Source organism: Ascaphus truei, chromosome 15, assembly GCF_040206685.1.
Source record: "Ascaphus truei isolate aAscTru1 chromosome 15, aAscTru1.hap1, whole genome shotgun sequence".
NCBI lineage: Eukaryota > Metazoa > Chordata > Amphibia > Anura > Ascaphidae > Ascaphus > Ascaphus truei.
Genome location: NC_134497.1, coordinates 46,342,424 through 46,356,827, shown reverse-complemented (window position 1 = coordinate 46,356,827; position 14,404 = coordinate 46,342,424). Strand labels below are relative to the sequence as shown.

Genomic DNA, 14,404 nt, shown 5'->3' with positions numbered 1-14,404 from the left:
CACCCCGCGCCGGCCACGCTTTGCAGAGACAGGCGCAGCTCCCGCCGCGGGCAGCGAGGCGCTGATCCGCACGTGGGGCGCACTTCTACCGGAGCCCAAACTGCGGGGGGCACGCGGGGCGGCGGAAGGGGTTACCGATAGAGACCAGTGTCGGATGTTGCAGGCAGGTGTGTGGTTTCGGATTACCGGCTGGATGTCACGCTGGGAGCATCGCTGGGAAGGTACAAGGTCCCCATCACTGAGGTGCCATTTACCATGCAGTGTGACTCTGTACCCCAAATAAGCAAAAATCTTGCAGTGCAGACCTGGTGGTTACCCAACTCCTGAAGTGCACCCCTGCAGTAACGAGGAGTTGCGCACAGACCTTGCATCTGTGGTTATTTGCATGTTGGAGAGGCTGTACCCCCTCCCTTTCCTGCCTTAGGGGGTGGGGGCAGGAATACGCACGGCTGCGATTGTTCGGTGCTGCTCCACGTGGGGAGCTGCTCGGTGTGAGCCAGGCAGGGGGAGCCAGGCGCCCCGTGCGGGGGGTGTCTCATAGCAGAGGGGGCGCCTCCTGTTAGCCCTGCTGGGTCCCAAACTAGTCTCTTGGGGTCCAGCCTGATGGTATCTCCCCCTCCGACATCACCGATCCCTGCTGTCACTTGGTTTCTCTCCCTATCGGCGACTGGTTCCGGTTGTGTAAGTTCAATTGGTGTGTGAGAGCTGGACTGATGTTTGCGGAAGCGCAGTGGATTTGAAAATAAATAAAGTGTAAACGTCCTAGGGGTGTATGTATCAAGCCAAGAGGTGCGTTTCTCTGCTGCACAAGTTCTGCTCCAGGTGTATTAAAGAAACAATCTTGCTGCTTTCAATGCGATTTGTGTGGTTTTTTTTTCTGAAACATCTGGTGCAGTTTTGTTTTTTTGCATCACTTCTTTCCCTGTCACCCGCTTCCTTAGGGAGATTAGGGTTTGCATCCTGCTAAAGGCCAGGCCAACCTAGGATGAAAGGGAACTAAGGACAATGGATAGTAAAATGTAGCTGATACCCTTTTAACAACACCTCCATGGTTTGGGAAGTTTTATAGTGACCAATGTCTTTTTACAATGTTTTGCAAATGATTTGGTTATCAAACTGCCTGACAATGGGATTCATATTGTTTACAAGATGGAAATAATACGTTGCGAGAGAAGGAGCGGCTCAGTGAGTACAGACTCTGGCACCGAGTTTGAATCAGGGGAGCCTGGTTCAATTCCCGGTGTCGGCTCCTTGTGACCTTGGTCAAGTCACTTTATCTCCCTGTGCCTCAGGCACCAAAAACAGATTGCAAGGTCCACGGGATAGGGACCTGTGCCTGCAAAATGTCTCTAAAGCGCTACGTAAAACTAGCAGCGCTATACAAGAACAAACTTGTTATTATTACTACTTGACTCTAAGATACACAAAGTATTTTTTCCCCCACTTCTATACTGTTCATGATCTCCCCCTCCTCCTGACTTTACGTATGCAGGGTTTGTCATGGGCACTCAAAGGGTAAAGGCTGCGGCCCCAGCTGGCGCTGACCGCGCTGATGCTTGAGAGCAGTGATGTCACCAGCTCTCCAAGCATGAGCACCGGGTGTCCTGGCTATTTCACGAAGCGCGCACGGGGGGTGTTGCGGGCAAATTGAGCGCGATTCAAAGTTACATTTTTTTTTGTTTACTCAAGTGCCAAGCTTGAGTGAGTGTCCGTGCGCGAGTGGGGACTTGCACATATACATTTATTTATGTAATTTAAAAGCGGCAAGCACCGTGCGGTCAATGCCAGCGGGGACACAGCTAAGACACAGGACAGTGATTTCCAACCGTGATAGGGAACTCAGGATTTCGTACGGTGTCTCCAAGGGGTTTGCTAAAAATCTAATAGACTCCCAGGAGTGAAATACCTTGTTGCCTTCCATAGACTAAGGCCATGTGTAGAGTGCCTGTGACGGGGACGCCGCCCCAAAACAAATACATTGCCGCCGCGTGCGCATATAGTAAGCGCGATGGAGCGACGTCGCGTCGCGGACTTTGGAAGCCGGGAATATTTGATTTTTCAAGGGCTGTCGCCTCATGTGACAGCCCCATAACAAATTAAATGCCGTGACGTCGCCGCAAAGCGAAATTATAACTTTCGCTAGCGTGACCGGCCGCGGGCACTATATGTGCGGCCTAAAGCAGCCTTGCAGATTTATTCCGTTGGAAAAAAAATATATATATATATTATTATTATTATTATTATTATTTTCTTTATCAGGTCTCAATCCAATTCCCCCCTCCTAATGCAACTTTGTATTGGCCCCTGGAGCGAGCCCTGCTCTAATTAGTGTGTGTGTGCGTGTGCGCGCACCCACGTACGTGCCATGCCACCCACACGCATGCATGCAGTCGCGCACGCACACCTACGCATGCACACGCGTGAGTCCAGGTGCTAAGCTTTAGCCTCTGTTCCCATTCAAATGAAGGTGATGTTAAGGTGTGTAACGCTTGGCCCCCTTTAGTGGGTCAGGGCCATCATTTGTAGTATATGCTGATCATGTTGGGGTCAAGACATTAGATCTCTGTAGTGTCTTTATTCCGTTATATTGGGGGAAATGACCGTTGTGGATATGTATTGGATGCAGACTCGTTTGTGTCATTATTTTGTCAAAATGGAAAACTGCAAGTGTATTTAAGTGACATTTGATTAGGATGAAAAAGCCAAACAGTGTATATGCAATATTATTTGCAAAGTGACTTTCTCCTGTTTCGCCTAATAAATATTGAATGAACACTGGTAGCTGTAAATCAGTGGCTGCAAATGTCCATTTGTGCTGCTCCGCATTTTCCTACGAATACTTTCATTGGATAGACAGACCAAGGTGGGGTTTTATTAGCTGATGTCGTACAACAAACGGAACTAACTTTCAAGATGTCGTTAAATTGTGATTATCAATCGCTGCTATTTCCATCGTTACCGACATACAGAAGTGTTCTTAGAAAAAGTCTCCTCTCGGTTCAGATAACGTCCTGTGTAGTTTCCAGGAGTCGCCACTACTCCCAATGATGTGTCATGCAGGAAGTAAAGCGTTCTGAATGGCTTGGGGACTGCGTCACCCCCAGGGAAGTGGCTGGGCTCAGGCTGTGAGCCATTAGGAATAGATGATTATAGAAATTGAGTCTAAAGCAGAAAGGAAATGCTGACAAAGGAAGATGCAGCCTTACTGTCTATGGATCAAAGTGAAAAACTAGACCCCTAATCCTGCAACATACAGCAGCCGTTTTAGGTTTATACCGTCAAGTGTTTCAGTTTTCATACCAGATTAAAAACTGTCTTGCAATAAATTACGGTGCAAGTTGATAAACCGTTACTGTTCCATTTCAGAACTGTACAATACTGTATATTAAATATGTGGTTTTATTTTCTAAGTTTAATTCACAAAGGGATTGTAGAAAATAGAGCTCTTTTACCTCTGAAAGGCAGAGCTAGCTTGACTCTAATTTGACATAGTTTTGCTAGATTTGCTGTTTGCTGCAACTCCCGTGTTACATTTGCATGTTTAGTGGATCCGCAGCAGAAAAGTTTCAAATGTATTGTTGGTTAGTCAAAAGATTATTAAAGTTGTGTTTAAATTATGATAAAATGCCGTGCAGCCTTAACGTCACTTTAAAGTAAAATGTGGAACTTTCATTGAACTTTATCATCAAAAATTATGTTGAAGAATGAGGATCGCGAAATCTATTTATTTTTTAAGAGCTGCATCTTTCTTCCAGCTGATATAGATATATAGATAGATATATAATTTTTTATTTTTTTTATTCTGAGTGCTTCACAGTAATCTGTCTGATATAGTGTTGTATTCCCAAATGCTTGCATTGTTTGAGGAGTCGTGTCTGTGTGAAGATTCTATAATGTTTTAAATAATTTACCCATGTTTATTTTAGCATCAATATAGCACAATTACCCTGAAATGACAATATGTGTATCTTTCCTAGCTAATGATTTGATACGAAGTCTCTGTGGCTGTGTTTGCTGCATTGAAAGTAATAAGCCTATTCACTTCAATGGATGTCTGATACTAGTAGCTCCTTTTTTTTGGAGTGTTGCGTCACGTGACACGCAAGGGAACCAATCACGGATTGGATCCCAGCAGCCACTCCGACTCCCCCTTTGCTCCGATTTCTCCCATCTTCTCCGATTCACCTCACCCGTGTGTATTTGCCTGTGTGTGTGTCCTTCCCTCTGCTGTTCGCCCCTGGGACTCCTGGCTTCAGAATGCGAGCGGCTCCGGGAGTGAGAGAGGAACCGACGTGGGGGGGAGGGGGGGTACGACAGCACGAGAGCCCTCAGTTCAAACCACGCCCTCCCCCTAATCCCCCCGCTCAAACCGCGCCCGGCTCCCGCTCCCTACAGACCGCAGGTAGCAGTCAATTGCCTCTCAGCGCGCTGCCTGCATGCAGTGCGGGCGCGCTGACTGAGTGAGCGGGGCCTTAGCCTTAATTCCCCATAATGTAATTGTGTGTCTGGGTTTTGTGAAAGGCACAGGTTCACTTTTCATTTTAATGTGAATTTTTTTTTTATTATTATTTTTTTCCTGTGTGGCAAATTCCTTCAGATGTGTTATTTGTATTAAAGCATTATCTATTTGAGAAAGTGATAATTGTGCAGTAAACCTGACATTAGTATTTACCATCAGATATGTTCAGTTCCTTTTTGTGTCGTGGTTTTTTTTTATTCTCGTCTTCTTTTGAACGCATAGTTGGTATGGGAGGGCGTACAGAAAAAAAGGGAGGTAGGGGGAAGGGCAACACAGATAATGGAAACCCATTACTGTATTTTCCAGAAACGCGTATACCACAGGAAGCATGCCAGTCCTACAAAAGCAGATGTAACAATCGATTAAATAAAAGTAGTCGATCCAATAGTAAGTTTTGATGCGGTGCAGAAAAACTTTGTTTTTTGAGTGTAGGATGTAAGCATCTCCATGCATCGATTAATCCAGGGGGTGCAAACTTTTTTCCCTGCGCCCCCCTGCCGTCGGTCTCCTCACTCCCGCGCCCCCTCACCCCCACTTACCTCCGCTCCGGCGTCATGACGTCACGTTGTCATAGCAACGTGACGTCACATGACCTCGCGGCGTCGTTTGATGCCACGTTGTCATGGCGACGGGGGAAGGAAGCCGCCGGAGCCAAGATAAGTAAAGGCTTACAGAGGCCCTGCAGCTCCCCCGGCACTTAATTTAGGGTGCCTTCGGGAAGCGCGCAGGGCCTCTGTAAACCCCGCGCCCCCCCTGCAAGCAGTCTCCCGCGACCCCCAGTTTGCTCACCGCTGGTAATCCATACAGTGGTTTTTTTTTTTTTTTCCTGTCAAACTTGGGACTCTTCTGGTAAGACGTCCCATGGATATGTTGGAGGGTGATTTACCTAAAAATGAAATAAATTGAAATCGCCGGCTAATATTAACGTGCCTTTATTTTATCCAGTTTACTGAAGATGATTTCACAGAAGGATTTGCTTGTCGTTTGGAGCGTACAGATTTGCAGCAATGTTATATTTTGAATGGACCCTGTCAGGATTATGTACATCTTCCATCTGTCTAGTGTTTTCTTTCTCGAGAATAAAGTAAAGTCTGTATTGCTTCTGAAGTATTGTGATGTCTTTCTTGCTCTGTGCAGGTGCCAAGTACACCTGAGAATTGATTGGTCCCTTGATGCAAAGCGCACTGCAAATGCGGGCAAAATGGATTGGTTTAGCTATAACGATATGTGCCCGTTGCTGTAAATGCTATAGAAACACACACACTGATTGGGGTTAGTAGGAGCAGATCAAAACCAATACACATTCAGATTCGCATTTTCTCTTAAGTCCTTTAAATATTAACTTTACGGGTGCCTCCTGTGTTTTGGCTGTTCCCCCCCCCCCCCTTTTTTTTTCTCCTTCCCCTCATCCTCATTTTTTGGGGGGATTTTGAACTCCCAACATCTGTAAAGTTTGTTTTAAAGAATAGACACTGATTAAATACCCAAACCAATTAAACTGTCTAAGTGCTTTTTAAAGCAGTAAGATAAAACTTGGTTATGCTTCGCATGGGCCATTTCAAATAAATAAATGCTTTCCATGCATTGTGGTGGTATAACACAAATGTAACCTCCTAGTACTGTCCTCGGCAATCTACTAAAACCCAGGCGGGCCCAAACTGTTACCGTGCTGGGGATCACTTCAGTGTTGACTGGTTTTAGAGGGCTACCATACTGGCACTTTCTCTGTTTCAGTCTATTTCTATGTGCATGTAACGTGTGTGCGCGCGTGCGTGTTCACTGCAGTGGAGAGATACATTAAGTGGATTAATGCACAAATCTATGCCTAACCGTTTTTGATTGATTAACTGAAAAGGAATTGCAGAGAGCTTCACCTGTTAGTTACTGTATATTGGCAGGTTGCAGTGAGGCGAATGCTATATACAGTCTGAAGAAATAAAAGGACTAAGTGCCAGGTTCACTCACCCATGGCTTTCTTCTCTACTATCAATTTTGCTGCCTTAGGTCTGTAGCTCTTGCCTTTTTTTTTATGAGCAAGGTAATTCCTAATACATCTCATCCCTGGATCTATAAAAGTGTTTAGTGATGGTTTCCATTCCTGCTGCCCATTGAGCTCATGGAAGGATTGCTCTGACTTGCTGCTTCTGTGTGCATTTAAGTTACTCGAGCCCTAACCAAGTTACGCTTTCTGAGGAAGCTTATTGGGCTTGTCTCGGGTGACGCGGCACATGTTGGTAAGAGACGTACAAAGCCATGTGGCTATTTTATGTCCCCTTGCTGCACAAGATAGCAAATGTATCCCCCGCTGTGTTTTTAATATGCGTGGTGGAGAGAGAGCCCCTGCACGAGTGTGAGTGAATAAAGATAAGTAATGTCTGTTCCTATTCCCCATCGTACTGAGCAGAAGAAATAAATCTAAAGTCATTGTAGATGTGGGGATAAATGGCTCTAGGAATAGACTGCTTTTCAGACAGTAATCTTATGAAACGTTGTTAACCCTGTTCTAGCAACCCTGGTGTGGAGAGTTGATCGATGTACGACTTGACTATAAGAGTTGGTCTAACATTTAAAAAAAAAGTCAGACTTCCTGGGGGTGTATTCAAGATGGTCGCTTAACAGAAGCTCTCCCTCCCCGATCTTGGTCCACTGCCATCATTTCTCTGGTAACTGCAATCGCTGGATTGACTCGGTGGCGTGTAGGTCAGACTTTGTGCGCACTTCTGTATTACCTGGCACAGTTCTTTCTCCCCAGTAGTCAAATTATCTCCATTAATTGCATCCTGCCATGTGGTTGAGCATCATCCTTGAAGTCGTATCGCTGCCATGAGCTGAAGCTATTAACTCTCGTGTATCAATTTACTTTCCTCGTACTGAATCTGCTCTGGTCGCCAGTGTCCGTTCTGATTTGACGTCATTAATTATGGTTGCAGTCTCTGCTGGATTGAGGCCCAATGCAATGTGATAATGGAGAAACCTTTCTGTTCTATTTCTGGTGTCTCCATATCAAACGTTTTTTTTGTGAAAAAATTGCACGCTAAAGCGCTCTACCTATTGAAGTGTTATTAATTACACTCAGTGACGGTGATTTATGTCTACAATATAAAAGTTGGAAGGCTTACAATGATCTAAATTATCATATAAATAATTCATTTTGGATGATGAAAGCAACCAATAGCAAAGTATTAAGTCTCTTGCTGCTTGGGGAAACCCACAGATTCTCTCAAAATCCATAACAGGGAAAAGTGTGACAAGATGGTTCTCCTTGGTGCCAATGTTCAAAGCGGGAGGATCATATAACATAGAAAAGAAGACAAAACAGAGCCCCCATGGTGTAGTATGATTTAAAAAAAAAGAAAAATCCTTAAACTATAGTGCTATATCTGTATTGGATACACTCGCACAGATCTCGTGTGTTTGCATGACCAATCCTATAGGTGAAGATGTAATAAAGACTGTACCACAGATTTCTTGACATCCACATCATTAAAAGAAACAAAAAAACAAAACAAAGTGGTATGTCTTCTAAAATAAAGCCTCTTCAGGAGGCCTCCTGAATCAACACACTCCATTTCTGTCTTTGTTTTCAGCCTTTAGAAATGTATTTTTTATAGTGGTCTTCCTGTATCCACTCGTTGTTCTTTTCTCTGATTCTTGGATCAGTCTGAAAGAATCCTCCCCATGTCGGTGCCGCTGCAAAGGTTGCTGGTTTTATTTAACTGGATGGGAAGAGAAGTGAATGTCCAACGGTACGTTCTTGGTCCTCAAAAAAACTCCAGTAAAGCACTCTGGGAATTCATGCTGATGCAATATTGGGCCTAATAGAAAATTGTAGGTTTTGGACTGCTGAATATTTAACTTAACACACTTAGGCTGCGTCCCTAGAGGGGGGAGCAGTGCTGAACCGCGCTGAGGCTCGCCTGCTGAAGCTTGTGTGATTTCATGCACATGCAGGCGAGCCAGCGTGCGCGATCGGGAGGCGGGGCAGTGACGTTGCTGGGCCAATAGCCTGCGACGCACCGACGTCAACGTCATGGTGACGTTGCAGTGCTGTGATTGGTGGTTTTCAGCCGACAGCGCGCTGAAAAACAGCTTTGGCTGTCGGCTGAAAAATCCAACTCCTCAGCACGCCTGCGGACGCTCGTGTGAGCCACCTCTAAAGACATCATTGAGGATGCCGGAGCTCAATGCGGAGCGTCCGCACGGCTGAGCACTGCCTGTTCTTCCATGGACGCAGCCGTACACTTATCCTGGACTTGTCTTAACCCTAAGGATTCCCTTGATTTTTGTTTTTTTTTAAACCATCCTGATAAAGAAATTCTCACTGGGGACATGTATTTAAACATTACTTAAAAGGACCAGAGTATTTTTCTAACTGATTCTGTGGAGGTTGATGGTGGCCACAACCTTCACTTGCCCACCAAGCCATACTATGAACAAATGCTGTTTCGAAGGCCAAAAGATCCTTGACCAGTGCTCTGTGGAATTATGGAATATTTAGACTCCCATAGGGTCATGACTTTTTTTTATTTATTTTTTTCTGCTTACAAGGAACTGTCTTGTTTTTTTTTGGTTTGTCTTTACCCCCTTCCCTGTATCTAGATGTATGGATCAATGTCTAGTGACAGGCTTACATTAAAATTAATCTTTGCCTATATCCTCTTGGGAAATTGGTTGAATCACAAGGCTTCATTTTACTATTCTCCATTTTAATGCAAGAATCTTAAATTGCAGAGGAGTGAAACATATTAGTTTTCATCTTGAAGTCCTATCTACAATCTATACAGTCCTCACTAGTTCCTTTTATAATTGTCGTTTTTAGCTGTCTGAACGCTGATCAAACTTTCACATCTATATAAAAAAAATGAATAATTGTTTTTGATTTTTCGTTAATATATCAGGTGGTAATTTTCAATATCCAGAACACCATGTTTGGCGTTTTGTCTAAAAGAAATGCAACTTCAGATACCCTTTTTATTCACAGCATGTACTTATGCAGAAGTCTGATGTTATCGTTGCAAATGTTCTTTTAGTCTCTGAATACATTTAGACATGGCATTCGATAGGTTTAGCAAAGATGTGCTAAACACCATCTGTTGCAATCCTAAAGAGGTATACTGCAGGTTTCTCCTCAGGAGCAGTGTTTTTATTTTTTTATGTGGGCGCCTCCGGAGCAGAACCACGGTAATTTTAACTTTGGGGTCACCCTGGTTCCAGACATGCATAATTGGCAAGGTAGCACTGATAGTTTTCCAAAACAGCGGTTTAAAACACACACACACACACACACACACACACACACACACACCTTCCTAATGGGCCTGCATGCTGTGGGGCACTGAATCTGCAGTTTGGTTTCCCATTGAGGGCACCGTACTACCTTCCTTCCTTCACAGGTAAGTATCTGAGGAACCAGGGGGTCCCTGCAGCTGAAAATTGTGAATTTTGGCTACAGTGAAAACCCCTGCTTACCACCCATGAAAAATTCATTGAGTAGGAGGAACTGCCCTGTTTTTTTTAAAGGTAATTTCCCGTTTTATTCTCTTAAACACCAAATCTAAACTTAGTGCCACTGTTTTTTTTTTTTTGCAGGTTTGTGAACTGCTTGGGCAAAGCCTAAGTGTGTGAAATGACAAAGCATCCACCGAATAGAAGAGGTATCGCCTTTGAAGTGGGAGCCCAGCTTGAGGCACGTGATCGGCTGAAGAAATGGTATGTTATACTGGAAGACGCGGTTGCCCACTTAACAAACCTTGTGTTGGGAGGGGTTTGTGCTCAAGGTTTGCCCTGTACCCAGAGTCTTTGTACTTACTGTGGTTTTTGACATACTTTTTTGATTTTGCACAAATTTTTTGAAATAGGCGTTTTTGACATTGTTAATAATGGGGGGAATTTTTTGGGAGTTGGGAACAAACACAAATTGATATGTCAGAGTTGTTACATCATCATTGTTACAGCTTGTAAAATGGAGTGATCCATGTTTCTCGGTAAATCTTCTGAGTGCCGGAGGGGCCCGAGCAATAGAACCCCACCGTTCCTCCAGCATATTACTGCCACATGACTGCTCTCTGAAGTGGTCACATGATCGTGACATCATTGGGACATCCTTTTCACCCCTCTTCTAGACAGATCACATTGGAACCCAACACCACCCTAGAAAACTACCAGAAAACCCACCACGTTATGGGGCCTCTGGAATGCCAGACCCCATGATGTGGTGTGTAACAGATGGGCCATTACTAAGCTCTAAGATTCACCTTGGACCATAATAAGTTCCATAAAAATTCATAAAGTCAAATTGTAGTCTCAGCAACAGCTGTAATTTGCAGGTAAGGGCCGTTTTATAGTTGGTGCGTGCACGCCCGCGAATGCTCATGCTCGAGAAGCACACTTTTTGTGTGTACTGGTCTGTGCTATGATGCACACGGGTAGGCGTGGCCACATATACATACACACACACTGGCCCCTGAATTCTCCCTGGGGTCCCCACACACCTCCCAATATACCCTGAATTCTCCCTGGGGTCCCCACACACCTCCCAATATACCCTGAATTCTCCCTGGGGTCCCCACACACACCTTCCAATATACCCTGAATTCTCCCTGGGGTCCCCACACACACCTCCCAATATACCCTGAATTCTCCCTGGGGTCCCCACACACCTCCCAATATACCCTGAATTCTCCCTGGGGTCCCCACACACCTCCCAATATACCCTGAATTCTCCCTGGGGTCCCCACACACACCTCCCAATATACCCTGAATTCTCCCTGGGGTCCCCACACACACCTCCCAATATACCCTGAATTCTCCCTGGGGTCCCCACACACACCTTCCAATATACCCTGAATTCTCCCTGGGGTCCCCACACACACCTCCCAATATACCCTGAATTCTCCCTGGGGTCCCCACACACACCTCCCAATATACCCTGAATTCTCCCTGGGGTCCCCACACACACCTCCCAATATACCCTGAATTCTCCCTGGGGTCCCCACACACACCTCCCAATATACCCTGAATTCTCCCTGGGGTCCCCACACACCTCCCAATATACCCTGAATTCTCCCTGGGGTCCCCACACACCTCCCAATATACCCTGAATTCTCCCTGGGGTCCCCACACACCTCCCAATATACCCTGAATTCTCCCTGGGGTCCCCACACACCTCCCAATATACCCTGAATTCTCCCTGGGGTCCCCACACACCTCCCAATATACCCTGAATTCTCCCTGGGGTCCCCACACACACCTCCCAATATACCCTGAATTCTCCCTGGGGTCCCCACACACACCTCCCAATATACCCTGAATTCTCCCTGGGGTCCCCACACACACCTCCCAATATACCCTGAATTCTCCCTGGGGTCCCCACACACACCTCCCAATATACCCTGAATTCTCCCTGGGGTCCCCACACACACCTCCCAATATACCCTGAATTCTCCCTGGGGTCCCCACACACACCTTCCAATATACCCTGAATTCTCCCTGGGGTCCCCACACACACCTTCCAATATACCCTGAATTCTCCCTGGGGTCCCCACACACACCTCCCAATATACCCTGAATTCTCCCTGGGGTCCCCACACACCTCCCAATATACCCTGAATTCTCCCTGGGGTCCCCACACACACCTCCCAATATACCCTGAATTCTCCCTGGGGTCCCCACACACACCTCCCAATATACCCTGAATTCTCCCTGGGGTCCCCACACACACCTCCCAATATACCCTGAATTCTCCCTGGGGTCCCCACACACACCTTCCAATAAATATACCCTGAATTCTCCCTGGGGTCCCCACACACTGAACACAAATGCAGCCAGAAGGGCCAGTGCCACAAATCGCTCTGCAATGCCTGGGAGGAGGGGACGGACACACACACACACAAGCTTCTGAGACAACAGAACGGAGAAGTCAGCAGTGCAGCAGGCAGAACAGAATGAAAACAAGAGGCAGGATTAACTTGCGGGCCAATGAAATTGCAGGCTCACTATGATTGGCTCATAGTGTATGACACACAACAAGCAGCAGTGCGAAATCATTATTTTTCCAATCCTCCCCACTGTCGGCCCGCTCCACTCTCCCCTGCAGTGCGCGCGCGGCGCCATTATAGAAAGGCTGACTCACGTCAGCCAACTATAAATGCCGCGCACACGGCGCAGCAAGCGCAGGCACTATATAACAGGCCTTAGTAGGTATTGTGACATACAGGTAAAGTCCAGTGTGGGTTACATTGGAGAGACGGATAGATATATAGGGATGAGATGTGTATTGATTACACTATCGCTAAGCTGCAACACTTGGTGGGGGGGATATGCACAACAGAGGGAAAGTATCAAATTACCTCTGAATGTAGTGTTGATCTTAGCCTCCCTGTTCCTCCGTTATCGCGGTGCAGAGTATGGCAGCTCTGTGTAAAGCCCCGTCTCCCCCACATCGGGTGACATGGAATCCTGTGTGATGTGCACCTGCACGGCTGCTGCGCGTCACACCAATCCGGGGTATAGGCGCAGGAGATCAACGTAGGATGGGCTGGACGAAGAGACTGCGCAAAAACTATGCAAAAGCACTCCGCAACTCACCAGGTGGATGAAAAATAAAAGACATTTTTTAAGCTACATAAATCAAGGGAAAAGCACCCCCACTATCTCCTTGAGAAAGCGCGGTAGAGGCGTGAAACTAGTGGGAGTGCATTTCCCCTGTTTTGTTATGTATTTTTGTTTTATGTAGCTTAATACATTTCTTTTCTTTTGCATCCTCCTGGTGAGTTGCTGAGTGCTTTTGCATAGTTTTTTGCACAGTCTTTTCGTCCAGCCCATCCTACGTTGATCTACTGCCCATGATGTGGTGGCTACATCACGGGGGGCACAAAAGGGTTAAAGTGCACGAGTCTGCTCATTACTGTTACAGCTGAGAGATTGGTAAACCATTCACTCAACACTTTCTGTGTAGAAAAGTAATGTTGGGCCTCTTGGTCACACGGCCGTTGTATCTCAAGCTGTGTTTCAATGTGCTAGGTATGCAGCTCATATTGAGGAAATAGACTATGACGAGGGGAAGGTGCTGATCCATTTCAAGCGCTGGAATCACCGCTACGATGAATGGTTCTGTTGGGACAGCCCTTATCTACGTCCTCTAGAGAAAATCCAGCTGAGGAGAGAAGGTTTACTGGAAGATGAAGCCCCAGTTGTAAGTAATTGCAGTGAAGACCTTCATGGTAATATTTTATAGCAGGGGTGGCCAACTCCAGCCCTCAAGGGCCACCAACAGATCAGGGTTTCAGGATACCCCTGCTTCAGCACAGGTGGGGCAGTCAATGACTGAGCTTGAATATCTTTAACTTGACCTGTTGGTGGCTGTTGACTGTAGTTCGCCACCCCCCAGTTCCATAGCCCCTTGGGTTTCCTGTCTTGTGGCGTACACTACTAAGGCAAATATGCCAGCGACCAGACACAAACTGGCTGTGAATAGACCTGTGCCTCTGTCTGTATTCTTAAGCTTTAATTGTAAAATGGTTTTGTAGTAAATATCGTCCTTTTTAAATGTTTCATGTTTACCAAAAGTAGCTGTAACAAAGTGTTTTTAGGCATTTTCTTCTGTGCCTGGAAATAATTCAATTATTCATTGCGACAGGCCTTCCAAATCATTGTTTTGGAAAAAAAATTACAAAAATAAAGCCACTTTGAACACCCTTCTAGTTTATGGGGGCGGAAAATAAATTAATCGGTAAATCATTTGCATCACAAAAGAAATGTGGTCCATGGTAACAAACTTTTTGGTATCTTTGAAAATGTAAGACTGTTGAATAAAACCAATAATCCAAAAAGAGGGCGATGGGAGGGCTTTGCCTGTGCAAACTCCTGTTTATAACATCACACAGC

The 14,404-nt window shown here is 45.7% G+C and overlaps 1 protein-coding gene across 7 annotated transcripts in view; it reads left to right on the top strand.

Annotated features, from left to right (window-relative positions):
* Positions 1-506: 506 nt before the first annotated feature.
* Positions 507-14,404, top strand: part of PHF20 (PHD finger protein 20) — a 52,176-nt gene continuing 38,278 nt past the window's right edge. For 3 of the 7 annotated variants that reach the window (XM_075572511.1, XM_075572512.1, XM_075572508.1), the window contains exons 1-3: positions 508-681; positions 10,109-10,228; positions 13,541-13,712. In XM_075572511.1, the coding sequence (XP_075428626.1) occupies positions 10,146-10,228; positions 13,541-13,712 (255 nt within the window). In that variant the 5' untranslated portion in view covers positions 508-681; positions 10,109-10,145. Of the gene's footprint in view, positions 682-10,108; positions 10,229-13,540; positions 13,713-14,404 lie in introns of all 7 variants that reach the window. The other 4 variants (XM_075572514.1, XM_075572510.1, XM_075572509.1 and 1 more) reach the window with 3 other exon arrangements.